This window comes from Pleurodeles waltl, chromosome 3_1 (genome assembly GCF_031143425.1).
Source record: "Pleurodeles waltl isolate 20211129_DDA chromosome 3_1, aPleWal1.hap1.20221129, whole genome shotgun sequence".
Classification (NCBI taxonomy): domain Eukaryota; kingdom Metazoa; phylum Chordata; class Amphibia; order Caudata; family Salamandridae; genus Pleurodeles; species Pleurodeles waltl.
This window is the reverse complement of record NC_090440.1, coordinates 1,790,235,543-1,790,262,869: the sequence shown is the minus strand read 5'-3', so window position 1 is coordinate 1,790,262,869 and position 27,327 is coordinate 1,790,235,543. Positions and strand designations below refer to the sequence as shown.

Genomic DNA, 27,327 nt, shown 5'->3' with positions numbered 1-27,327 from the left:
GATTAAAATCACTTCACAGATTGTCTGTAGGAGGGGTTTCTGTGCCAAACCTGCCATCTGGTATTACACCCCAGGTTCTGAAATTAGGTTCAGTTGACAGCCCAATTTCAGATGAGTTCCAATATTTTACTATCTTCATTTGAATTGACCTATAGAAATGGCCTAATAATAACAGAGATCGAGGTGACCTAATTTGTATTTTGGAGCCTAATTAGGATACAACTAGAAAGGCAAGGGGGAGAATGAGGCTTGTAAGGCAAGCCCATACAATGGGTACTGGGCTTGGTCAATGAGTTGGGTACATCACATGGCTATAAAAGGGAGTTTCTTTTATTTTCATATGCTGGCTTACACTTCAATTGCAGTTCAAATGTATTGCTTGCTTTATAATTCCTGCAACCCTAATGGCTACTGCAACCACTTTGTTAGAAGTGATGTCCAGGGAGCTAAAATAAAAACTGAACTTGCCACAACGCTGTCTGATCAGGCAGCTAAATCATAAATAAGAGCCTTTCATTCCAAAGATAACATAGATAGAATATCTTTGTCAGTAAAGGTCAAAGCCAGCCAAACAACCATCAATATTGCACATAATTAAAAACACAATCCTTGCACAGCCAGGAAAGGAGGTATTGAGTTGTTTTGATCCTTATAACACAAAAACATTACACCTCTGATAATACCCACTGCCCTGCCGCTGCCCCCATCTTCATTTCTAGGAAAGAGTCATGCAGCCGCTCTGTAAAACTACTTTGTCAATTTCCCATCATCCTGGAACATAAAAAGATAGCTATTTTCTTAAACAATAAATATCTCAAAATAGTTACCCTCTGTTGACTAAAGTCAATATTAAATGTCAATATCAAAATATATCCAAGCATTCTTTCCAAAAGAAAATCAGAATACATGACTCAGCTAGTGTCTCTTGGCAATTTGGGTTTATAGTGGAGTGTGATACACTCTGTATACCAATACAGTGAGTAAGGCTTGCGGATCTAGCACGTCATACCCACCAACCAATTGATGCTAAAAAATATTTTGTTTGGTTTGAGTGGGGTTTACCCTGGTGAGCCCTATCAGGGATAATGTTGAGTCCAATGCTGGACTTAACAGCTGCATGATGATTCTATGGCAATGCTGTCTGCAAATGTGTTAGATTCCCCTGTGTTCTGTGTTTCTGGGAGTACATAGCAGGGATGCACCCAGGGACCACTTTGCTATGCTTTTATACAGGAGCACTAACTACACATATTTCTAGCAAAACACACACTTTGCTAGTAATAACTGAGAGCATGGCAATAATGATTATTATTTTTGCAGACAATTTCCGGAGCGGAGACTGCACATAGAGGCTTTGAAAAACTATCTCTCGAATTCGGGATGAAGACCAGGTATACATTAAACACTGATAAAACACGGCAGATACTCATTGGAGGTGCGGTTCTCAGTGATGACAAATGCATCAAATAAACAGCGTAAACTAAGGTCACTATTACAAGGACAGATGGGGCCATATACACCTCACAAATCTCCATTGGTTCCCAGTCCAGGAAAGATGTAAGTTGAAGCTACTCCCCTGTGTTTATAAAGCTCTCCAATACACCTGTCCAGCTTAACTCAACCACCGCCTCAATTTCTACCAACACACCGGACACCTTCGATCTGCATCTCAGGCAAGAGCACACCTCCTTCACATCAAGAAGAACAAAAGCGAAGGACACTCCTTCTCATACCTCGCTGCCAAAACCTGGAATGACCTCCTGCAACACCTCAGAACATCCCCCTCTCTAATGGACTTCTGAAAGAACCTCAAGGGACGCTCCTCTGCGAGACAAAAAGGCATGATTCTAAACCTCCCCCCCACACACACACCCCAGAACATCCCCCTCTCATGGACTTCTGACATAACATGCAGACATGATTCCAAACCCCCATCCCCCCACAGGCCTGCCGTGCTCAGTTTCTGGACGCCCTCACGGGTGATTAGCTGCACTCTGAAAATCCATATAATATTGAGTGCTAACTATAATAGACATGTCCAAATTTTTAAAAAAGAGGGGCATCAACCTCTGTCGTTTCTAGGCCAGATCGTCTTAATTCAGTCTTCCTATAGTTTTTATATTTTTTTACCTCTTCTTCTATAAGCTCTTTCCACACTTCTTGGGACACTGGATGCAAGCACCTCACCTTTCATATGGGGTCAAAAAAGGCTTACAAGGCCATTCTGTTTCATCACCCCCTTCTAGCTAGAGGAGAGTAGGCATTCCCTTTCAAAAGGCTGTTTTGTTGGACTTCTCTTGGCAGGCATGTTAAGAAACTCTGCTCTAATATGTCCATCAATGGATTTTCTATTTCCAAAGCATTCACTGCTAAAGGGAGCAATCCCCAGCTCCTTAACTTAGTGATATTATAGTTTTCAAGAATATGTGCTTTCTGTTCTAACATTCTACACTGTGTGGAGAAACTTTTGAGGTTTCTTTAAATGATCATTTCCCGTGCTGGGCGGAATCTTTAGTCCTAGTGACTGCAGTGTTTGTGTGAAAGCTCCCAACCAGTTTGCCTCTCATTTCAATGACAAACAGGTCTTCAAATGATTGCGTCAAATAACTAATCAACAGATTCTGAACGTCTAGTTCTTTAAGAGTATCTCCAGGTCAGCAGGTTGGAGAGCCGAGTGGACTTTACATCCCTACCCCACATTCTTTGTGTTTCTGGTTTCACCACACCCATTACATCTGACCCTAGTTTTTCTTAGCAAGCATGTGATAATTTGTAGGGCTGGGCAGAGCAGATCAGTGTTCCAGATGGCTCAATACATTTATCAATTCACACATTTCACTGTTTATGCGACAGTGTTCTACAAAATTTCACTGGTTGGTAAGCTTGAAGCCTAGGTCTCACTTTAGGAAGATTTATATTATTCCCACAAAGATAGCAAAAAGAGGCAAGACTCAATATATGGGTAGCATATGAGATCATGTATATATGATAGTGGAGTGTTCTTCATTAATACGATTTAGGGATCTTATTTCTGCTTTAAACAATAAAAGCATTGCCTTCGACCCAGTCACTGTTGTCTTTACATTGCATAAAGATTGTTAAAATGAATTGTTGTTTTTCCATGCTAATCGCAAGGCTAGCTATTGTGAAACACTGGTTATTTTCTTTTTCCATAAAAGACTGGTGGCAAATCCATACCCCTGGTAAAGTACAGTAAACCACTTTTATCAAGCAATTGGACTATCTAAAATAAACTAGAGTGATCCACGTGCCAAGAGACAGTAAACTCTGTAGAGCAAAGTAAAGTATATGTGCTTTGATCCTCTCCGACTCTAGCTCTCTTGCAAGAGCAATGCACAGGAGACCCAAATATATCAATTACAGCAGATGAGCAAGCACTCCGACTTGGGTAAAGAATTAGCCGTTCTCTGCAGCAGTCGAGCGAATGCACTTACCACCTATCGCAAAGTTACGTGTCCCAGTGTGTGTCCGTGCATCAACCATCATGGCTGAAGCAACAGTGAGGCTGCCAATGTGCAGCCATATGAAGCAGCCTGGCCGATTACCATGAGTTGAATGAAGGTATGGCACAAGCAATGCACCTCTCCCTATGACAATAGACACAGCTCCCACCTGAAGATGGAGTGACTTTATGAAGACGCTGGAGGTTTAGTAATGAAAGTAAAGAGTTTGGTCCCTGTTCCAGATGGTGAGTGTTGTGCAAAAAAAATAATGTTTCCATATCTATATCTATTTTTAAAAAACGGAAAAACATAATACAGTAAGCATGTCTCTTTGTGAATAACTAGCAGTGTGGCCAATCCTGACTGTCAGAAGACGGCTGTGCTAACAATGATAGCATGAAGAGTTTAAAAAGAGATGAGATTTCCCTAAGTAGCTCAGTAGCTACACTGGAGGTTGTGGCGTACGCCAAGAACGTTTAAACAATGAGGGTATAGTTGTGTTATGTACAACTGCTTTTATACCATAAGGCATACAGTTGTGAGTGTACATTTACCAGTTAAAATAATGTGGAAATACATTAATTGCAAATTCATCATTTCACAGGACACACAATAAATATGCATACGTTCTGAAAAGAGGAGAAAAAACTAAACATGTACGAATACTGACCAAAATGCCAATAGGTCAGGCTTATGAATGCCCTGTCAAGCCAGACCTAAAAAGCTATGTACATTAATGACTGCCTGCTCCCATCTGTGCTGCTACCAGACAAAACACCTTAAACCAAGTTATTTAAGACGCTTAAATAGCATTACAATGGCATGTGCGCATTCTTGAAAGATCAAGCCCATGCAGCTGGCTAAACAAACTGACCACAGCTGTGTGGAAGGCAAGCACTTTTTTGTGGAAGCATACAACGTTTGTCCAGTCAAAATATGTACTCCTGGCTCCCAACACGCTGGCAAAGCCAACGCCCCTATCCTGGTGTTTTTCCCATAATTGTCTGGCAACAGCTGCATTGTCAAGCCAGACCATGCAACCAAATGTCATTGAATTAGAAGCCATACTACTGAATCACAAAGAAACCAATATAATTTACTTTCTACTTCTTAAATATCTCTACCACACTTGTCACTAGAGCTGAACAAATATGAATTTTCGTTTTCAAATGTTGCTCACAAATCAAACAAAGAGATTTCTTAATAACAATATTCATAATTAAATATACCTGGTCATCAGCAAATTTGAGTAGGGCTGCCATGGGATCTGCACCAGGAGACAAGACAAAAATTAATGGTGCACAGCAATGACTATCACCAAATGCCTTGGACAAATCAAACGGAGGTGGTTCAATAAACTGGCGGCCAAGGTGATCAGTTATGAATTCCTGTACCATTGGAATAACCTAGAAATTCAATAACAAAGAAGCATTTTAATTATTTGCAAAATTACAGTTGTTCACAAAAAGCATTTATAATCTATAATGAGAAGAGCATGTATTTCAGCTTGGAAATGGTATTTCCAAACAGCTGAATGAATGCTAATTTCTTACATTTAGAAACGGCGTAAAAAATCATGTGCAGGAAGGCAGAATTGACAAGGGCCAAACCTGCAGGGGCTGCCGTTGGCACAAAGAGCCAGCAGAGCGACTACTGATGCTTTGGCAACTGAGGGTGCAACAATCAACGCTGAAGGAGTTGCTGGCAGACAAACAGTATTCCCACCAGGAAAAGAAGACTAAGGTGGTCATTCCAAGTTTGGCGGGCGGCGGTTGCCGCCCGCCAAACTTACGCCGCCACTTGGCCACTCCGCGGTCAAAAGACCGCGGGGGCCATTCAGACTTTCCCGCTGGGCCGGCGAGCGCCCGCCAAGGGAGCGCCCGCCGGGCCAGCGGGAAAGACCCTGCAACACAGAAGCCGGCTCCGAATGGAGCCGGCGGTGTTGCAGGGGTGCGACAGGTGCAGTTGCACCCGTCACGATTTCACTGTCTGCTATGCAGACAGTGAAAATCATCCTGGGGCCCTGTTAGGGGGCCCCTGCACTGCCCATGCCAGTGGCATAGGCAGTGCAGCGGCCCCCAGGGGCCCCACGACACCCGTTCCCGCCATCCTGTTCCTGGCGGTAAAAACCGCCAGAAACAGGCTGGCGGGAAGGGGGTCGGAATCCCCATGGCGGCACTGCTTGCAGCGCCGAAATGGAGGTTCAGCCCAGCCAGGGGAAATCCGGCAGGAAACCGGCGGATCCCCTTTTCTGACTGCGGCGGTAAGAATGGGCAGGAAAGCACTGCCAGCCTGTTGGCGGTGCTTTCCGTCGTTCACGGCCCTGGCGGGTTTTACCGCCAGAGTCGGAATGACCCCCTAAGTGGTTAACCAATAATGGGGAGACAACTGGGTACATTGCAGAGGCCAGTGCTGCATGTGTGGATGACGTCAAAGGTGTGACAGTTGATATTTTCCATTTTCCGAGCAAAATTTAATGACCCCAATCTTTTAGAGTTCGACTTGTGGAGGTGTTTTCCGGGAATATGAGCAGAAAATCCCAGCTCATGCATCAGCTGCTTTCCGAGCAAGTACCAGCATTCTGCTGAATAGTGTTTAGGTGGCGGTCTTTCAGATAAAGAAATGCTGCGCTCCCTTTGACTGAGGATGATACACCGCCTGCCCTTTCATGAGCACTTGACTCTAGTCTTAGCACAACTCGTAACCCATCCCAGGCACATCAAGGGCCAAACACTGGATGTTATAGTTTCCACTTCAAAGATCTTTCAGATAAAGCATAACTATTGACTGGTCTGGAATGATAATTTTTCTTACTCATTCATCTGGGTCCTGCAGGTTAAAACCCATCCTTGCCCATAGGCAAATGATACGAGGCAGGATATAGAGTAACATCTGCCAGGAAGCCCTAATCTAGGCACTCAGCTTCAATGCGCTCTCAGACTTTAAGACCAATCAGTACTCTTTGAAATATTATTTTATAATATGGGCTGAGGCCTCTGTTGACTCGAACTCACCCATAAACCAATTACTTAACTGTGGGTCTAATTATTCCAAACCCTGGTTCTCTCCAGAGTTAACTGATCTCAAATTGAAATGTAAAAAACACTGGAACAGCGATTCAAAAGGGTTTATAATCCGGATAACAAGTTAAAGTACATGACTGCTTTGAAATATTACGAAGTGCATACTAGGAGATCCAAAACTGTTTACAGTGAAAAATAAATTACTACCTCTAAACTCAAACACACTCATTGATTTTTTTCCCCAATCCAATTGGAATTCCCCACTCCAACTAATGCTAGGAACTATGCGAACCCAGAGTTATTTTTTCCAGACAAAAAACATATAGGGCCTCATCCGGTGCCGATTTTGACATCCCCACTAGGCCGGCGTCGAGAAACCTGGTTTCCCGCCGCCGGCCCAGCAGGGATGTGGGACGCAACACAGGAGCAGGCTCCACATGGAGCCGGCGGTGTTGCGGCCGTGCGACGGGGCAGTTGCACCCGTCGCGCTTTTCACTGTCTGCTATGCAGACAGTGAACAGCCGCATGGGGCCCTGTCAGGGGGCCCCTGGACTGCCCATGCCAGTGGCATGGGCAGTGCAGGGGCACCCAGGGGCCCCACAACTCCCCGTACAGCCAGCCTTTTCCTGGCGGTTCGAACCGCCAGAAAAAGGCTGGCGGTCGGGGACTCGTAATCCCCTGGGCAGTGCTGCAAGCAGCGCTGCCCTGGCGGTTAAAACTGCCAGGGCAAATGTGGCAGAATACCGCCAGCCTGTTGGCGGTGCTTCTGTCATTTTAGCCCTGGTGGTCTCGTACCGCCAGGGTCAAAATGACCCCATAGCTTCTAAATTCTGCTCATCCTTCTCCACATCGCCATTTTTGTTGACAATCTTGCTTCTGTGAGCCTTGCCTCTACTGACAGTCAGACTCAAATTATCCTTGGTGATTTTGTTCAGCTATTCCCAGAATTAGGCAAATAATTGGTACTCTCAGTTAAACCAGGTTCTCCCTGTGATGTATGCCTCCAATCGTATTATATTTCTAAGCACATATACACTTGTCCCTATGATCACAGGGCATTGTAATGCTTCTCTAGATTCAGCGTTGGCACCGTAGCCTTCGAAGGATGCTAATATCTCTCCTTAGGATGCAAATATCCCTCCTATTATAAAAAAATTCTGCTCATGCAAATACCCCCCGTTATTTACCGCCCTATTCTCTTCTGCCGGTTTCTATTAAGATGTGGACAAATATGTTGATTCCACTATCACATATCTTTTAGTGACAGTAATCGTACATTTGGCCCAGCTCAGTCTGGTTTCTGTTCATTAGACAGCATGATAATTGAGAGAGGAAGTGGAAGACACGAACAGCGACATCTGTGTGGTTTGAGTCTTTTATACCTTTTGGGCACCTTCAACATCATCTTTCATTAGAACATGCTGAGCAAGTTTTAAGAAATTGTTATAGTAGGTGCAGCCTTGAATTGGCATCTGTTCCATCTACAGAACAGAACCTAAGCAGTTAGGATTTCTTCCAGCTATTCTACCGCCAAACAGGTTAGGTAATTGATCCGCTCGTAGCGCATCTCTGTTTAATCTGTATGTTGCCTGTTTGGCCCACCTGATCAAGTCATATCAGTTTACCTTTATGATCTACACAGATGACACCCAACTTACCATACGTTTGAATGAGCCACACTAAAGAACAGTTCAAATTATGCCTCACTGATGTGGCTTCTTGGATGAACAAGAATGAATTGAAACTTAACCGAGGTAACATCGAGGTTCTAGTCTTAGGCAGATGTAACACAGAATGGTCCTATACTTGATGGCTTGAGAGGACGGGAGTTCGACGTGCTCTAGGAGCCAGTAACAAAAGCCTTCCCATTCCCTTGACCTGAACAGAAATAAGGTTATGTCAACCTGTTGCTGCTTGTAAACTTGTATATCAGTCCATTATATTGTCAAGACTTAAATGCTGAGAACTCTCTTACTGGGTCAAACAGATTTATAGGCCCCAGTTGAGTTAGAACTAGGCCATTTATAAAATATTCAGCCTGGATAAACAGACTTCCACGTCTTCATTTAGGCAGGAACCACTGATGCTGCTTATAGGACCGAGAGTTCATCTAAAATCCCTCCACTTGGTGCATCAAGAGGTTCATAACTATTCAATCTAAAAATTTTCATCTATCAACATATAAGTACTTTGTACTCATCCTTCTCCAGAGGATTAAGCATGTCATGTTTTCAGAGTTCTGGGTGCTAATCAGTAGAATGTCTCTTTAATTGAGACAAGCTGCTGAACATCTTAGATTTAGGAAGTTGCTAAAAAAGTACTTCTTTTATCTGCTTTATAACACAGTAGTTATATCATAGGTTACTCTAAGATTTGCATCAGGATACCCTTATGGGTATGAGTATGCACTTATTAGATGCTATTAATAGTAACTTTCAGTGCTGAAATCCGGTAAAATGACATAATACTGAAGTCAAAGAATAAATTATTTCTTTCAGTAACTTTCTTTCTGATGAATAGAGGAGCTCCTGCTGATTCCTTGACTGAAACCCTTCCAAAGAGTCAGACTGGCTCTAGAAAACCTTTCTAAAGCTACAAGTCACCAATGCAAGGTAGCAACCCATGCCATCATAGGCAAAACTTCGGTACTCCACTGGGAGAGAAGTCTTAAATGCATAAAGGGCAGGCAGACGTTGGTAACCTAGGGCCATATGTACGAACACATTTGCCCATAGACACAGAATGGGCAAAACTGCTTGCTACATCTGGCCCCTAGTTCTGTCCTCAATATCTTTTCATGCTTCATTCACAACAAGAGATCTGGAGGACGTAGGCAAAATAATAAATTAAATAACATCTCAAGAGGGTAAGTGGGAGGGTTGCAAGGAATCTGAAGGAGCTCCTGTATCCATAAGAAAGACCATTACATAGAGTAAGTAGCTTATTCCTCCCCCACAGCTTTCTTGGTTGAACCATTCCTTCAGCGACAAGCAGCAGGAGAGGTAAGCAACAAGACCACAATTTTGCAAAAAGGGAGGACTATACCACCACACTAATAAACTGAGATTGTTCTCTCTTCTCAGAAACGAAGTACCAGTGTCCAGCAAAAGGGTACACTGAATCCCAAGATGCTGCCTTACAAAGAGATAGCAAGGAACACCCCTTGGGCGTGCCAATATTGCATCAGTACCCATAGTGGAACAAACAGGGAAAATTCCAGGAATGGCCAGTCCATAACACTGTTTAGTAGTCAAAGGCACCCATGTCACAACTGTCTGTTTCTTAACACCTTAACTGGGGTCTTTCCCACTAAACCCCACCTTTGAAGGAGAGGATAAAAAAAATGACCTATGAGATATGAATTGCAGAGCCAAAAAGTAGACATACTTTCAAAACTACCATCACTTCACTTGCATCAATAATCGGTAGCAGTAATGATGACAAGTAAGAGTGCATTCTTTCAAGACAAATGTTTGAGAGAGCTAAAATCTAGAGGGTAAAAAGGAGGTCCCATAAAAAAGAATGAACCAAATTCAGATCTCAATCCAGAAGATCAAAAGGAACATGGGGATAGTTACACTGCAATATTTTTAGAGAACGAGCTAGAAGAAGGACCTTAAACAAAGATCACATATATGGTGAGAACAAACATGCTGAAACAGCTGCTACAGTTGCCTTCACTGTGCTTTTATTCAACAGCGTTTCGCCCCAATAAAAAAGATTGGACCATTATATTGACTCAGGGGGATACAATGATACCAAGACGTCGATTATGAAAGGTAATGCAGTTGCTAAAGGAGGGGATCCCTACTGACAAGGCATGGGAACGGGGTGGCTGGGAATAGCTTGAGCTGGAAATATGCTGGATACCTATGGGGGTACCAATCAGCCCACAGTGGGAAGCACTTGTGTGGTCTGGGTTCAGGGTTGAGTGCTAGATTGCTTCACTTGAATTGAATCAGCCCAAAGGTGGAGATTCACAGGTAGCACCGACTGGCAGCATGGAGCCCTTTCGGCACAATGAACTCTTAAATGTCACTAGTGGCATCTGAGACCAATGCCTTCAAACGGACTCCCTTTTGAACTAATCCTCCAACTGGTTCACCACTGGAGACCGTGCAACAGTTACACATCAAGTACACTCCTGTCAGCGAATAATAATGATTTCACTGCAACCAAAGGCACCACTGCACTCATCTCAAGTTAAGTCTGAGGTACCGAAAAAATGCCAAGAGCCCTCAGACCTAGAAATCTTAGCAATGTCTACACATGTTGTGACATACACTCACTGAAGTCTGCTATAATTGAAGCAATTATAAAGGGCAACTCCTGTGGAAAAAGGCCTTTTTGAGTGTAGTATCCAATACAGCCTCTCTGAATTGAGCCCTCTGCGATAGAATCGGTTGACACTTTTTGTACTTTTCCAAATCAAAATCCTACTGCCGCAAAAATACATTGTACTTGAGAGATTTCACAACAGAATATCCTGCCAATTGGCTTTAAGAAGCGAGTCATCCAAATACAGGTGGAGATGAATGTCCTATTGGTAAAGATGAGCTACCACCACATCTAAAGTCTTTGCAGGTACTTGAGGGGGAAAACTCAACCCAAAAGGAAGGACATAAAATTGTTCATGTTTATTTAATACTGTAAACCTCAGAAACATCATGTAGCTCTGAGAAACTGGAATATGGAATCAAGCTGCAACAAAGCTAACCACTATTGGCTTTGTGGAGCAGAAAAGATAGGAGTAACAGTAACCATCATCAATGTCTGCCTTTAGCTACAATGAAAGCTCCCTGTGCTAGGGACTCAGCTATCTCTTTCATTAATGTGTGTGTGGGGGAGGAGATGGATTTAAGGCATGTAGAGGAACAGATGGCAGTTTCAAAACGAATGGCAAAGGCGATCCCTAAGTAATGATAATATTGGTCTTAGGTCCCTTTGTGACTGTTTTAAAAACCCTGACAATCAACCTCCAAACGGCATCTCATGGCACTGCAATACCTTTTTAAGTGGGGGTTCAAGAAGATGATGGCTCATCAGTGGCGTAACAAAGGCCCCAGCAGAGTGGGGTGGGGCATGAGCCCCAATGGGCCCTCTCAGCAGAGTACTCTGACCTGAGAGCTCTTGCATGAGTCTTGGGGGTGGCGGGGTGCTCCATGTGCTGTGCAGAGGGACCCCCTCAAGTTTCAATAGCCACTGTGGTGCATTCTGATGCCAACCTTTCCCTGAACCTCTGTTTCTGAAAGAGATAGATGGCTGCTGCTGTTACTGCTGCAGCTCGTGCTGCATCTGGTTTCCGCAGAACTAATGACCAGAATCCCAGGTCTTGCAGGACTGATGGTGAAATGCTTTAGCTGGTGAAAGCAAACCCAGGGATCTTGCCATTTCTGTGGGCGCATTCACTTTCTCTCCAAATGATGGCTAACAAATGGCAAGTCCAGCAACAGTGAATGAACGTCCTCTCAGGAACAGTTATGCATAGCTATGATAGGCTGCACAGAGTGGGAAGGGTATGCCCAGACGTGGGTCCCGTGCTTCCCATGCCACTGGATTCAAGCTAGCCTGGCTGATGAGGGGTGAAACCCCGAAACCGGTCCCAGGATGCTTCTTTCCAGTCCAGGGAAGACCTGGCCTGGCAGTTCGGGCTGGACTGTTCCCATGGGGAACAGGGTCAAGACTGATTTGCATATGGCTGGGTCCAAACTGGAATGGCATGGGCTGCAAAAAAACGATTGATTAAACCCAGATCTGTGACTGGGGGTGAGTGTTTGCATTGTCAGCACTCCGTCCATCATCCTTTTGTGTTGCTAATGTCGCCCTAAGTGGGAAGGGTATGCCCAGACGTGGGTCCTGTGCTTCCCATGCCACTGGATTCAAGCTAGCCTGGCTGATGAGGGGCGAAACCCCAAAACCAGTCCCAGGATGCTTGTTTCCAGTCCAGGGAAGACCTGACCTGGCAGTTCGGGCTGGACTGTTCCCATGGGGAACAGGGTCAAGACTGATTTGCATATGGCTGGGTCCAAACTGGAATGGCATGGGCAGCAAAAAAACGATGGATTAAACCCAGATCTGTGACTGGGGGTGAGTGTTTGCATTGTCAGCACTCCGTCCATCATTCTTTTGTGTAGCTAATGTCGCCCTAAGTGGGAAGGGTATGCCCAGACGTGGGTCCCGTGCTTCCCATGCCACTGGATTCGAGCTAGCCTGGCTGATGAGGGGTGAAACCCCGAAACCGGTCCCAGGAAGCTTGTTTCCAGTCCAGGGAAGACCTGGCCTGGCAGTTCGGCTGGACTGTTCCCATGGGGAACAGGGTCAAGACTGATTTGCATATGGCTGGGTCCAAACTGGAATGACATGGGCAGCAAAAAAAACGATGGATTGAACCCAGATCTGTGACTGGGGGTGAGTGTTTGCATTGTCAGCACTCCGTCCATCATCCTTTTGTGTTGCTAATGCACAGAATGACTGTCAACCCCAGAGCATGAACCACAGAGTCTACCTTTCACATTTCAGATAGCACGAACTTCTGATACATGTCTACACCATCCTTTCACAACTCTGCAAAGGAATTCCTCATGTGCAGACATGTTTCCAGAGTGCATATGTGTACCTTGCAAGAAGGCATCTGGCATTTTTGGATTTTAATGCCTACCTGACAGGAGCAAACACCTTCCTGCATAATGTGTCCAGCCTTTTGGACTCTCCATCGAGTGTGATAGTTGAAATCGTACCTGATTTTACTTCGAAGTCAGAGCTTGAGCAACCAAATTCAGTGGAGTGAGAAGAGAAGCTAAGTAAGATGATTAGTGCAGTTTTATACTTCTGAGCCATCAGCATGTGCAGTTCTATACTTCTGAGCCATCAACTTTAATAATACTCTGTGGGTGTCCTGTTTCCCATCCAAGATTGCAATAAACAAAGACGACTTGGGCTACACATTATTCATCTGAATTGCCAAGCACTATGCAGCCTTTTTTAGGCACAAAAAAATTGGTTCTCTTCAGCTGGAAAGGCCATTTAGGAACAGAATAATTCGACTCAAGGGATCTGTAAAGCCCAGCAGCATTTTGTAAGTCCATCAAAAGAGATGGGTTCACGTCTAATGGTGAAAGATAAATTGTCAGTCTCACTCTCATCATTATTGTCTCTCTCCCAAGACCAACTTGGCATTTAAATGGAATTAGAATCTGAAACATATAAATCACACTTTCTGTGCAAAGACTCTTTGAGGAAATAATTAAGAATATCCAGAAAACAAGACTCCTTCAGGCAAGATGTAGTATTTTGCTTAACTAACAACAAAACTGATTAAGACTTAGATATTGGTGCTGAATCCTGTGCTGAAGCAGATGCTAACAATCAGTGTCAAAGTAGACTTGTCCTTTGGCATTCCCTTTAACTTCAGTAATGACTTCGGACCCAAAGGAGTCACAAACCAGCTGGTGAATTCAAGACAGATGCCGAAGTCATAGTCACCAGCATCACAATGGTCTGAAGGGCTGCCATAGGCGCTAAAACAACTGAAATAACATGTCATAGGGGCCCTGCTAAAAAAATCTCCAGCATAGCCACAACGTTTTCTTCATAAGGACTAGCAAAAGGCAAAGCTTATTTCAAAGATTTCAGAACTGGAATAGGCTCAGAGGAAGAACATGTCCCTTACTTCAACATTTTCTTTTTCTTACCAAGGTCCAAGTGGGCTATCTTATACTATGTATGCTTTCTGGGTGGAACATGTCTCCTAGAACAAAAGCAAGTACTAATCCTCGCTCTAAAATGGGATTAGACTTTGGAAAATATTGCCCTTCCTAAAAGCCACTAATAGGTTGGCTACTCTCTCCTGAACTGAATTCAGTGCATACGTGGACACAACAAGCAAGAAGCAGCATAATGGACAATATAAGCACCCCAAATGTTGATCCACGACTGACATCAGTCAATGGCTCTTGGAGGATGGCTTAAAACCTTAAAACATTCATGGAGACAAAGCCTTAAATTTAGCAAAAGCACCGGATGAACTCATAGGAAAAACTGAGCATCCTTTATCGATGTAGGACATGTGGTGGCCAAGAAGGCGAGCACAATTCCTTAGCACTCTTCTATCCTGCCTGGCAATCGACATTCATTGCGGCGCACGGCCTGCCCGGGTAGCCGTTGGGTATCAAGCAACCCCTTGGAAAATGTGTCTGCTCTCCTGCTGCCCGATCCTTTGAGAGGTGTTGATCCTGCTGACGTCCAAACCACTGTTCCAAATCGAGGTCCTTCGCCATTAACCAGGATGTTAGTGAGCCGCTTACCAGGCCTTCAAACAACATATGGCACCTCCCAACTGCATTGAGCCTCACCATAACACCCCTTCACTACTCCGAGAACCAGGGGTGACACGAGGATGTCTTACCAACTGTGAGATGCACTAGGTGAGCTGATCCTTACAGCCCAGGGGTCACCCTCGCATTGCGCCTATTCAACAGTGATCTCTTGCTCTCTTCCTTCCCCTAGTGGGTGCCTGCATCGGGGCAAGTGGGGAGTGAGCGGTGTACACCACGCAGCCCTACCTGCTCTGAATCGGACCTGCGGCCTGAGACACGGGGGGAATCCGTGCTCCCCGGGACCCGAGTCGATGGGTGCCCCAACAGGAGGCCTGGCAGACTATTGCGACAGGACACCCCCTCTTCAACGGCCGCTCCCCACCCTGCGGCAATTTCCAGCCCTTTCCATTGCAGGTTCAGGCCCCGAAAGCAGCACAGGAGGGTCCCCTGTACACCTAAGAGACTCAGTTTGACTTCTCCCATTCCACCTGACTGCTCAAGATGCGCCATATGCATGACAGCCCCTCCTGCTTCAGCACCTGGAACGGTGCACGTGCGTGGGGCGAAACTGATCCAACACACAATCTCGACCATACCGTCCAGCTGACTTCCAACGGGTGTCACTGTAGGTCCCCCCTCCGAAGACTGCCACCCTCATCTGCAGCAGGTCCCCCTTCCTCTTCATAGGTGAAGCACCCTGCAAGCAGCGCAGACACCATTCACTTTGTCTCCTACTTGCCCTTCTTCCCCGCCACTGAACCCCCCCCGACTATCCAGAGTTGGTGCTGCATGCGCAACACACACCCGCCATCGCGCCTCAGCAGGCTCCTTGCCCAGGTCCAATGCCTACAATGCTCTTCTACCCCACCACTGACGGGGACCTGTCTGCACCGCCTGGGGGGGCAACAACCAACGTGAGTGCCAGGTATGCTCTCCAAATAATTGATCAACATGGGAAGTGTTAGAAATGGGGTCTTTGCTTGGCAGTCAGGTTACCCACTGTCCAAGCAAGGACCCTCAATCTAGTCAGGGTAAAGGAGAATCACACATGCAGTTAACCCCCGCTCACTCCCTTGGTAGCTTGGCACAAGCAGGCAGGCTTAACTTCAGAAGCAATGTGTAAAGTATTTGTACCATCACACACAGTAAAACAGTGAAAACACTACAAAATGGACACCACACGAGTTTAGAAAAATAGGTGATATTTATCTAAATCAAACAAGACCAAAACAACAAAAATCCAACATGAACAAGTTAAAACATGAATTTTCAAAAGAATAAGAGTCTTACTCCATAGAAAACAATGGAAACGATGATTTTACACAAAGTACCTGCTTAGCCTAAAAAAAAAAAAGCTTTACGGGTGAGCGTGCGTTGGAAAAGGCAACGATGTGTCGATTTCTTCCCTGCAAGGGAGGCTGTGCATTGTTTATTCTCCGGTCAGGTTGGCGATGCATCGTTTTTCTCCCTCGCAAGAAAGCGATGCATCGATTTCTGGACGGGACACCTCGGATCAACGCAGAGTCAGGTTGATTTTGACGCCCAGGGACGATGCATGGAAAATCCTGTTCCACATTGCATGGGGTTTGCGTCATTATCAGCTGCCGCAAGTGGGTGTTGCGTGTCGTTTCTCCAGCTGCGATGTGTAACTCTCCCAGCTGCGAAGCAGATGGAATGTCTATTTTAGCTGCGAAGCCGGCGGTGTATCTTTTATCAGCAGCATTGCAGATGGTGCGTCGTAAATTTCCCTGCATAGTATTCTATGCGTGGATTTTCAGTTCTTGTCTGCCAACTTCACCTTTCAAGGGCCCAGGGACTGAATAGGACACCACTTGGCAGGGCAGGGGTCTCAGCACAGAGTCCAGATGTTAGAAGAGGAAGTCTTTGATGGCCCTAAGACTTCAAAACAGGAGGCAAGCTCAACTCAAGCCCTTGATGATTCTTCACAAGCAGGAATGCTCAACAAAGTCCAGTCTTTGTCCCCTTTCATGGGCAGAAGCAGCAACTGCAAGATGGCCCAACAAAGCACAGTCACAGGCAGGGGCAGCACTTCTCCTCAACTCTTCTCTTTGGCAGAGGATCCTCTTGAATCCAGAAGTGATTTAATTTTCAGGGGTTTGGGGTCCAATACTTATACCTCCTTTCTCCTTTTAATGAGGCCTACTTCAAAGGAAAGTCTCTGTTGTTCACAAGATCTTGCCTTGCCCAGGCCAGGCCCCAGACACATACCAGGGGGTTGGAGACTGCATTGTGTGAGGGCAGGCACAGCCCTTTCAGGTGTGAGTGACCACTCCTCCCTCCCCTCCTAGCACCGATGGCTGATCAGGATATGCAGGCTACACCCCAGCTCCCTTTGTGGCACTGTCTAGAGAAGATTCACAAACAGCCCAACTGTCAAACTGACCCAGACAGGCACTCCACAAACAGGCAGAGTCACAGAATGGTTTAAGCAAGAAAATGCCTACTTTCTAAAAGTGGCATTTTCAAACTAACAATCTAAAAAACAACTTCACTAAAAGATGTATTTTTAAATTGTGAGTTCAGAGACCCTAAACTCCATATTTCCATCTGCTCTCAAAGGGAATCTGCACTTTAAAGTTATTTAAAGGCAGGCCCCATGTTAACCTATGAGAGGGTTAGGCCTTGCAATAGTGAAGACTGAATTTAGCAGTATTTCACTGTTAGGACATGTAACACACATCAGTACATGTTCCACCTTTAAAATACACCGCACCCTGCTCATGGGGCTACCTGGGCCTAACTTAGGGGTGCACTACATGTATAAAAAGGGAAGGTTTAGGCCTGGCAAGTAGGTACACTTGCCAAGTCGAATTGGCAGTTTAAAACTGCATACACAGACACTGAAGTGGCAGGTCTGAGCTATGTTTACAGGGCTACTAGTGTGGGTAGCACAACCAGTGCTGCAGGCCCACTAGTTACATTTGATTTACAGACACTGGGCACCCCTAGTGCACTGTACTGGGGACTTACTAGTAAATCAAATATGCTAATCATGGATAAGCCAATTACACATACATTTTACAAAGGAGCACCTGCACTTTAGCACTGGTTAGCAGTGGTAAAGTGCCCAGAGTATACAAAAACAGAGTCCAGCACACATCAACAACCTAGAAACCAGAGGCACAAAGTTAGGGGTGACCACGCCAATGATGCCAAGTCTAACAGGAAGGCTCCGCAAAACCTCCACTGCCCCTCTCTACCATCAACAGAGGGCCCACCCTCCATGGTACCGGATTCTCCCCTCTCAGAGAACTCCCCCGCTCAGTCTACCTCTGACAAGTTAGACCAGGTGTTGGACACAATTGAACATTCTCATGCTTCAATGGAGATGAGATTTGGGACTCTCACAGAATTCAGCTTTTTGTGCGACGACCACAGTAAACTTGCAGACAAAGTCGCAGAAAACAAGAGAACCCCTGCTCCCCTACAACAAATCACCAAGGAGCCATACATGACCTACAAGACCGAGTCAAACATCTGGAGAGCAGAGCGGAAGACCTGGAGGGATGTTGGCAAAACACTTCAAGGACCAGGATGCAATTCTCCGTGCTGCCAGGCCCCCTAGAGGACAACATAATTATGCTCTTCCCACACTATAACCACGTTGTCCAGCGTCAGCATTGCTCATTCCTTAAGGTCAGGAAGTGCCTCCATCAGTTGGGGGTGTAATACTCCCTCCTGATCCCGGCCCAACTTAAAATAATGGTAGGTGGCACCACCACTCTTCACAGACCCACAAGAGGTTTGGGACTGGGTGGGCCGCCCTTACAGGCCAAAACAGTGTCATTAACATCTAACCCTCAGAGGCCACACCGAGGTAAAACCAGAGCGTGACCCACACCACAGGTGATTTCATCACCCAATTTGGAACAGATCACAGCCAACCGCAGACACGCCTCTCTCACAGCGCCTCATTTAGGAACTTCACACCAGTGGCCATGGACTATGAGAAAGGCCCTCATATATTTTCATCTGATGAAAATACAATTCCCTCGCAACACTCACAAAGGGACTAGCAATCTCCCCCCCTTATTGACATCCCAGACTGCAAATGATCTAATCTTACCACCATACCCTGGCCCCAAGCATTGTAACTCCTCCTGTGAAATCCCCAACCCTCACTCATCCCTAAGACAGGTAGCAAACACTACAGCACAACCTACACTCAGGAGCACCTCCCCCTTCTCCTCGGGGGACCTGCCCCGATATATACAGAGGTTCCATGGGCACTAGGATACTATCCCATGTGCTTGTTGTTAGCCAAACCCAACCACGATCCACTAGAGCAGAAGACAAATGTCTTGTGTGGGTGTGCCACCAGTAAGAGACAGGCCCCAAGTATTGGGATTTTTTAGTTCTCTTGTTGTTATGGCTCTCCCCATGTAATTTCTCCTGCACATTTCCCGAAACCAGCAATCGGTTTACATGGCAACAACCAGGCAGACTCTTGCTGCTCAGCTTGGATAGCACTGCTATGAAACACCCCTCCACGCTATGCAATCCCCTCCACACTTCACCACCACAATATGCCCGGCTAACATGCGCTTTCTTACATTAAATGTTCGGGGCATGCACACTGGCTGAAATCGTTATGCTGTACACTCTTACATTAAGGGCCAGCAGGCACAAATTATCCTCTTGCAGTGCAATGGAACTGGGATGCCTCTTCAAAAGTTGGAGGGGACACATCTATGCTACCAACTACTCTGCTTATGCGAGAGGTACCTTAATATGGGTCCATCCTGGTGTCTCACTCCATGAGCTGGACGTGAAAGTAGACATGGAGGGATGTTATGTCCTACTGGAAGGACACTTAGATGGCCAACCGATCCTCGTGTGTAGCATTTACACCCCCAACACTGACCTGGGACCTTTCAGGGACTCACTGTTGGCAGAGCTCCCCCACAAGACTCCTCTACCCTGGGTACTGGGGGGGATTAAATTTCCGTATTCAATCTTACTCCGGGCCGTCGCACCCTCCACCCTGCCTCACTCTCTCCCCCAGGCACACCGCTTTCACACTTAGACACAACGAACGAGTTACTTACCTTCGGTAACGACTTTTCTGGTGGATACATTAGCTACCTGTGGATTCCTCACCTAATGAATACTCCCATGGCGCCAGCCTTCGACGGAAATCTTCTTACTAGTCTCTGCACGTCGACGAGGACGTCACTCTAGCCCACGCGACGCCGTCTGACGTCATACAGGCAATAAGAGGTCCTCGCCGACGTGCCGATGACAGTACCAACATTTTTTACGTGCATGAGAATAATAATAACCCAATGTAATGAAAGAGCAAAGCAACATCTCTTAATATTGTAAATCACACAACATTGCAATAAAATAGCTGTAGATTTAATATAACCTTCTTTTTTTTTTTTTTTTTAAACAAATAAATATATTTATACATACGAATCATGTATATACACAATATATATAGATTTATATATAAATATACACATATATACAAATATCATATATGCAAAATGTATTGCAACTTTGAAGACCAAAAGGAGCACACTCAAGGATTGCTTGGAGAGACCAAAAAGGCAACGGGGAGGCGGGTGGGACCGTGAGGAATCCACAGGTAGCTAATGTATCCACCAGAAAAGTCGTTACCGAAGGTAAGTAACTCGTTCTTCTGATGGATACAACTACCTGTGGATTCCTCACCTAATGAATAGAGTCCCAAAGCAGTACCACGCCCGGCGGTGGGTGCCTAAATGGTCAAACCAAGAAATCCTGCAGCACTGACCGTGCAAAATGACCGTCCCTTCTGACCTCAGAGTCCAAACAGTAATGTTTCACAAAAGTGTGAAGGGACGACCAAGTTGCGGCCTTGCAGATGTCGACCACAGGAACACCCCTAGCCAAGGCCGAAGAGGCCGACTTAGCTCTGGTGGAGTGAGCTCTAATGCCCTCAGGCGGATCCTTCTTTGCCAAAGAGTAACAGATTTTAATGCAAAGAACAACCCACCTGGAGAGTGTTCTCTTGTGGACTGCCTTTCCTCTCCTCATGCCCACGTATCCGACAAACAGCTGATCCTCCAGCCTGATATCCTTCATTCTGTCGATATAGAAGCTCAACGCCCTTTTTGGGTCCAGGCGATGTAGTCTTTCTTCCTCCTTTGAAGGATGAGGCGGAGGATAAAACGTGGACAAAGTGATTGTCTGAGCCAAATGGAAGGGTGAAACAACCTTCGGAAGGAAAGCAGCCTTGGTCCTCAACACCACCTTATCCCCATAAAACGTTATATAAGGGGGTTTAACCGATAAGGCCTGCAACTCACTCACTCTCCTTGCAGATGTTATAGCTACCAGGAATACTGTTTTAATAACCAAATACCTTAAGGGGCAAGAATGCATAGGCTCAAAAGGGGACCCCATAAGGAAAGTCAGGACCAAGGACAAATCCCATTGAGGCATAACGAATGGTTTTGGAGGATATTGATTCAGAAGACCTTTCAAGAATCTGAGAACAATAGGGGATTTAAATAACGATGGTTGGTCTGGAAGACAAATGAAGGCTGACAAGGCCGACAAATAACCCTTAATGGTAGCCACTGCACAACCTTTCTGCGCTAAAGACAGTGCAAAAGACAAAACATGTGACAGATGAGCATGTAAGGGATCAATCTGTCTCTCTCCACACCACATAACAAATTTAGACCACCTATTAGCGTAGATAGATTTAGTGGAGTGTCGCCTGGCTGCTAAGATAACATCCACTACATCAGGCGGGAGAGAGAAGGAACTCAGGTTGCCCCGTTCAATCTCCAAGCATGTAGGTGCAGACTCTGGAGGTTGGGGTGTAAAACCTGCCCCTGCGACTGCGAGAGGAGGTCTGCCCTGAGAGGGAGACGGAGCGGAGGGCACAGTGAGAGTTGGAGAAGGTCGGAGTACCATACCCTCCTTGGCCAATCCGGAGCTATTAAGATGACTTGGGCCCGGTCTTGGCGAATTTTCCTCAACACTCGAGGAATCAAGGGTATGGGGGGAAACACGTAAAGCAACTGGTCGCACCAGGTTATCTGAAACGCGTCCCCCAACGCTCCCTGCATCGGATACTGGAGGCTGCAGAATAACGGGCAATGCGCGTTCTCCCGAGTGGCAAACAGATCTATCCGAGGAAACCCCCACATCTGGAAGATTAAACAGACTTGATCTGGATGGAGACGCCACTCGTGGTCTGCCGAGAATTGGCGACTGAGACTGTCCGCACGTACATTCAAGACCCCGGCCAGATGATTTGCCACCAAGCAAATCTGATGGTCCTTTGCCCAGGACCATAGCCGAAGAGCTTCTCTGCAGAGAAGGTACGACCCTACTCCTCCCTGTTTGTTTATGTACCACATCGTGGTAGTATTGTCCGTCAGGACCTGTACCGACTGACCACGAAGGGATGGGAGGAAGGCCTTGAGAGCCAGATGTACAGCCCGTAACTCCAACAGATTGATATGAAACACCTGTTCCTCTGGAGACCAAAGCCCTTTGATCTCCAGATCCCCCAGATGAGCTCCCCATCCTAGGGTGGAAGCATCCGTTATGACCGTGGCCACTGGTGGCGACTGCGCGAACGGCTTTCCCTGTGAAAGATTGTTGCCCGCAATCCACCACTTCAATTCCACAGCAGCATCTCTGGAGATCTTGACAGTACCTTCTAAATCTCCCTTGTGTTGAGACCACTGCCTTCGGAGGCACCACTGAAGAGCCCTCATGTGCCAGCGAGCATGCGTGACCAACAGAATGCAGGAGGCGAACAGACCGAGCAGAGGAAGGACCTTGAGGACTGGAACTACCGCTCCATTTCGAAACATTGGAACCAATTCCTGAATATCTTGAATCCGCTGAGGCGGAGGAAAGGCTCGACTCAATGTTGTATCCAGTACTGCCCCTATGAACAGGAGGCGCTGAGAGGGCTCCAGGTGAGATTTGGGCACGTTCACCGAAAAGCCCAGGTCGAACAACAACTGGGTTGTTGACTGCAGATGATGCGACACAAGCTCCGGGGACTTGGCTTTGATCAACCAGTCGTCCAAGTAAGGGAATACTGCTATCCCCTTCCTTCTGAGCTCCGCCGCAACCACTGACATCACCTTTGTGAAGACTCGAGGTGCTGAAGTAAGACCAAACGGGAGGACCGCAAACTGATAGTGCTGCGACCCTACCACAAACCGGAGATACTTCCTGTGCGACTTGAGTATCGGGATATGAAAGTAAGCATCCTGCAAGTCGACAGACACCATCCAATCTTCCTTGTTCAACGCCAAAAGCACCTGTGCTAGGGTCAGCATCTTGAACTTTTCCTGTTTGAGGAACCAATTCAAGATCCTCAGATCCAGGATTGGTCTCAACTGACCATCCTTTTTGGGAATCAGGAAGTATCTTGAGTAACAACCTCGACCCTTTTCCTGCTCTGGGACCAACTCTACCGCGCCCTTTGAAAGGAGGACTTGAACCTCCTGTTCTAGCAACAGGAGGTGTTCTTCTGAACAATAAGATGGGCGGGGCGGGATGAGGGGCGGGAACTCCCGAAAGGGAAGGGCGTAGCCTTTCCCCACAATGCCGAGAACCCAAGTGTCCGTTGTGATAGACTTCCACTTGTGGAGAAAATGCTGTAATCTTCCCCCTACAGGAGAGGAGTGAGTGGGAAACGGTGGAAGCCTAAGGCTGCTTCCCCTGCTGCACCCCTCCAGAGGACGAGGAAGAGGCAGAGTGCTGTTGAGAGGCTCCTCTGGTACGGCCCCACCCCTCTCCCTCCCTCTAAATGACCTATAGGGGAGGGAAGAGGCGGGTTGCTGGAACCTCCCCCGAAAGGAAGAGGAAGAAGAGCCACGCCCAAATCCCCGAAACCTCCTGAAAAATCTAGAAGAGGCAGAGGAAGAAGGAGCTTGCAGTCCTAACGATTTGGCTGTGGCTCTGCTCGCCTTAAATCGTTCCAAGGCCGAATCTGCCTTGGCTCCAAACAGTCTGTCCCCATCAAACGGGAGGTCCAGCAGGGTCGACTGCACATCCGCAGAAAACCCTGAGTTTCGGAGCCAGGCCTGTCTTCTTGCCACCACAGCCGTGCCCATCGCCCTGGCCACCGAGTCGGTCGTGTCCAGCCCAGACTGGATAATCTGGGTCGCGGCAGCCTGGGCGTCCGAGACCACATCCAAGAGACCCTGGGGGAGCTCCGTAAATGAAGACGAAATATCATCCATCAGAGCATGGATGTACCTCCCCAGAATGCACGTTGCGTTGGTGGCCTTCAACGCCAAACTGCATGACGAAAATATTTTCTTGGACTGCGCATCCAGTTTCTTGGAGTCTCTGTCTCCAGGCACCGTCGGGAAGGAACCAGGCGCTGACTTTGAGGAACAGGAGGCTTGCACCACCAAGCTCTCCGGCGTAGGGTGTCTAGAGAGAAAGCCAGGGTCAGATGGTGCAGCTCGATACCTCCTGGCCACAGCCCTATGAACGGCCGAGGAAGACACCGGCTTCTTCCACACCTCCAACACCGGATCCAGCAAAGCCTCATTAAATGGCAAGAGAGGCTCAGCTGCAGCAGAGGCCGGATGCAATACCTCTGTCAGCAAATTCTGCTTCGCCTCTGCCACCGGCAAAGGCAGGTCCAAAAAGCTTGCTGCCTTCCTCACCACAGCATGAAAGGAAGCAGCCTCCTCCGTATATTCCCCTGGAGATGAAAGGTCCCACTCAGGGGAAGTGTCCAGCCCACTGGTTGTATCCAGACCATGTAGTCCGTCTCCAGAGTCCTCAATCTCTCCCTCCTCTAAGACTCGCTGGTACTCCTGCTCTTCTAAAAGACGGAGAGCACGCCTCCTCGAATGAAGTCTCTCCTCGATACGCGGAGTCGACATGGCCTCCGCCGACGTCGAAGAACGGCGCCGATCTCCAGAAGCATCTGACGCCGCGACCGGCGCCACAGGCAGCTTCGGCGCCGAGGCAGGAGCCGGAGGACGAAGTCTTGGAGCCGATGGACCAACCGGAGTCACAGGGCAAAATCCTGACTTCGACAGAAGGGCAACCTCCTGGGCCGAAACATCCGAAGCCACCGGAGCGGCCACCGGCGCCGAGCCCACATTCCCAAAAGGGAGAAAGGGCATAAAGGGTGCCGGCCGAAGAGGCGCAGGATCACCCAACGAAAAGGCCAAGGGCCCCGAAGGACCAGCCGGAGCAGCTCCTGGAGCCATCTGCTGAAAGATGGTATACATCGCATTAAGAAACGGGGTACTATCGGCTCCAGGAGTGGGAAAAGCCGGATACTGGGGTGCCTGGATCGAGGGCGACCCCGACGCCGGCCTCGACGTCTGCGACGCCGGAGAAAACACAAGAGGCTGCACCACCTCAATCACCGACGCCTGACCAGGCGAAGTCGGTGACGCCGGAGAGGGCAACGGCGTCGATGGATGCGGCGTGACCGTGGGGCTGACCTCCCAAGTCCTCCGACGCCGAGCCGAAGGTTACCTCGAACGAGACTCCTTGCTGGAATGACGTCGTGAGTCTCTACGGCGCCGGGAGTCTCGATGACGCCGGTGAGACCTTGGCGAAGAAGACTTCTTATGATGTTTCTCCTTCTTCTTTGACTTTGCCATGAATAACTTGGCCTCACGCTCTTTGAGGGCCTTCGGATTCATGTGTTGACATGAATCGCAAGTCGAGACGTCGTGGTCGGAGCTCAAACACCATAGACAGTCAGAGTGAGGATCTGTAACTGACATCTTGCCCCCACACTCTCGACAGGGCTTGAAACCCGACTTCCTCTGAGACATTATTACCGCAGAGAAGACTACGCAGCAGACAATACACTGTAACCACGAAGGTAACAGTAGCTCCCTCGAAGATAACCGTTTCGAATGCACGGAAAAAAGGGAACTGTCATCGGCACGTCGGCGAGGACCTCTTATTGCCTGTATGACGTCAGACGGCGTCGCGTGGGCTAGAGTGACGTCCTCGTCGACGTGCAGAGACTGGTAAGAAGATTTCCGTCGAAGGCTGGCGCCATGGGAGTATTCATTAGGTGAGGAATCCACAGGTAGTTGTATCCATCAGAAATTGGGCTTTATCTGATGCATGGTGTACACAAAACCCTAATACCCCCCACAACCTGAACGCTCACCTTGATAGATTCCTATGCTCCAGCCCCTTATTACCACGTATCCAACACTCTGATTATTTAAAGTGCACTGTTTCTGACCATGATGCACATATCAAAGACCTTTGCTGGTCTGCTCCTCCCCATCTAGTTCCAACATGGAAACTGCCATGGGATTGCCTGGAGGACTCTGTATTCCAGCAAGAGCAGCGTGACCACATCAAACACTACTTTTCCGAAAACTCACATAATGCCTCCACTAGAGCATTAGAATGGGATGCATTTAAGGCTGTGACTAGAGGGTTTTGCACAAAAAAAGATTGAGGCAGACTTTATACAAGCCGAATAAAATCTTGTAGAACTGAGTAGAGAAGCAGATACCAACCCAACGCTCACCCCTGACTCATGCAAGCAAAAAACAAGTATACACAGTTGCAAGAAAATCTGAGGCACTACAACCTCAAAGTGCACGACTCCAAAATCCATTGTGAAGGTGACAAGGACGGAAGACTCCTGGCCAGGCTTATTTGACAGGAGTACAGAACCCCCACCCTAATCACAGAAATAATTGATTTCAGCGGTATTGCATTCTGCACACAGGCAGGCATTCTGAGGGCCTTTGACGAGTATTACTCCTCAATGTATATAACCCCAACAGCTTCATTAGTGAGCTCCCCTGAGTCCTTCCTTGCATGTGTCCCGCTCCTATCAATCCCAACCTCCACCGGACTCTCCCTTGATGCAACCATCATACATACAGACGCCACTCAAGCAATCCGAGATTTAGCCCATAGGAAAATACCGGGCCTTGACAGCCGTCCTTTGGAACATTACAGCACATTTTCATCGCTGCTTGCACCCCGCCCAGTAGAGCTGTACGAGACTGCACTGTGCTCCAGCAAACTTCCACGCAAATCCCTCCTGGTTTCTATCCCTAAGCTCAGTTGGTATGCATCTAGCCTCCTACAGACCCATAGCCCTCCTAGGTGCGAATTACAAGATCTTCAGCGAAATCCTGGCTGACAGATATGCCCAAATCCTACCCAGCCTCATTCACTCATATCAAAACAGCTTTGTACCAGGGCGTAACACGTCCCAGAATACACGCCACCTCTTCCATGTACAAGATCAGGTCCAACACCGCTTTTGCTGCCACTTCCATGTCCAGGAGCCGGTCCAAGATCGCTTTCCTAGGTCAGCCTGCTTCATTCTTGATTTAGAAAAGGAATTTGATACCATGACATGGGAATATCTATTCGAGGTCCTTGCCCTCATGGGGATTGGCTCCAAGCTTCTGACCTATACTAGTCGAGCTCTACTTCCTGAGTCCGACTCGGAGGTCTCATCTTTGCCCCTTCCCTATTAACCGCAGCACCAAACAAGGATGCCCCCTTTCCCCATTGCTA

General features: G+C 47.2%; 1 protein-coding gene across 2 annotated transcripts in view; it reads right to left on the bottom strand.

The window, feature by feature from the left end:
- DNAH7 (dynein axonemal heavy chain 7) overlaps positions 1 to 27,327 on the bottom strand; it is a 1,158,398-nt gene that overhangs the window by 279,168 nt on the left and 851,903 nt on the right. For both annotated transcript variants that reach the window (XM_069225862.1, XM_069225863.1), the window contains one exon: positions 4,694 to 4,870. In XM_069225862.1, coding sequence (XP_069081963.1) covers positions 4,694 to 4,870 — 177 coding nt within the window. The remainder of the gene's footprint in view (positions 1 to 4,693; positions 4,871 to 27,327) is intronic.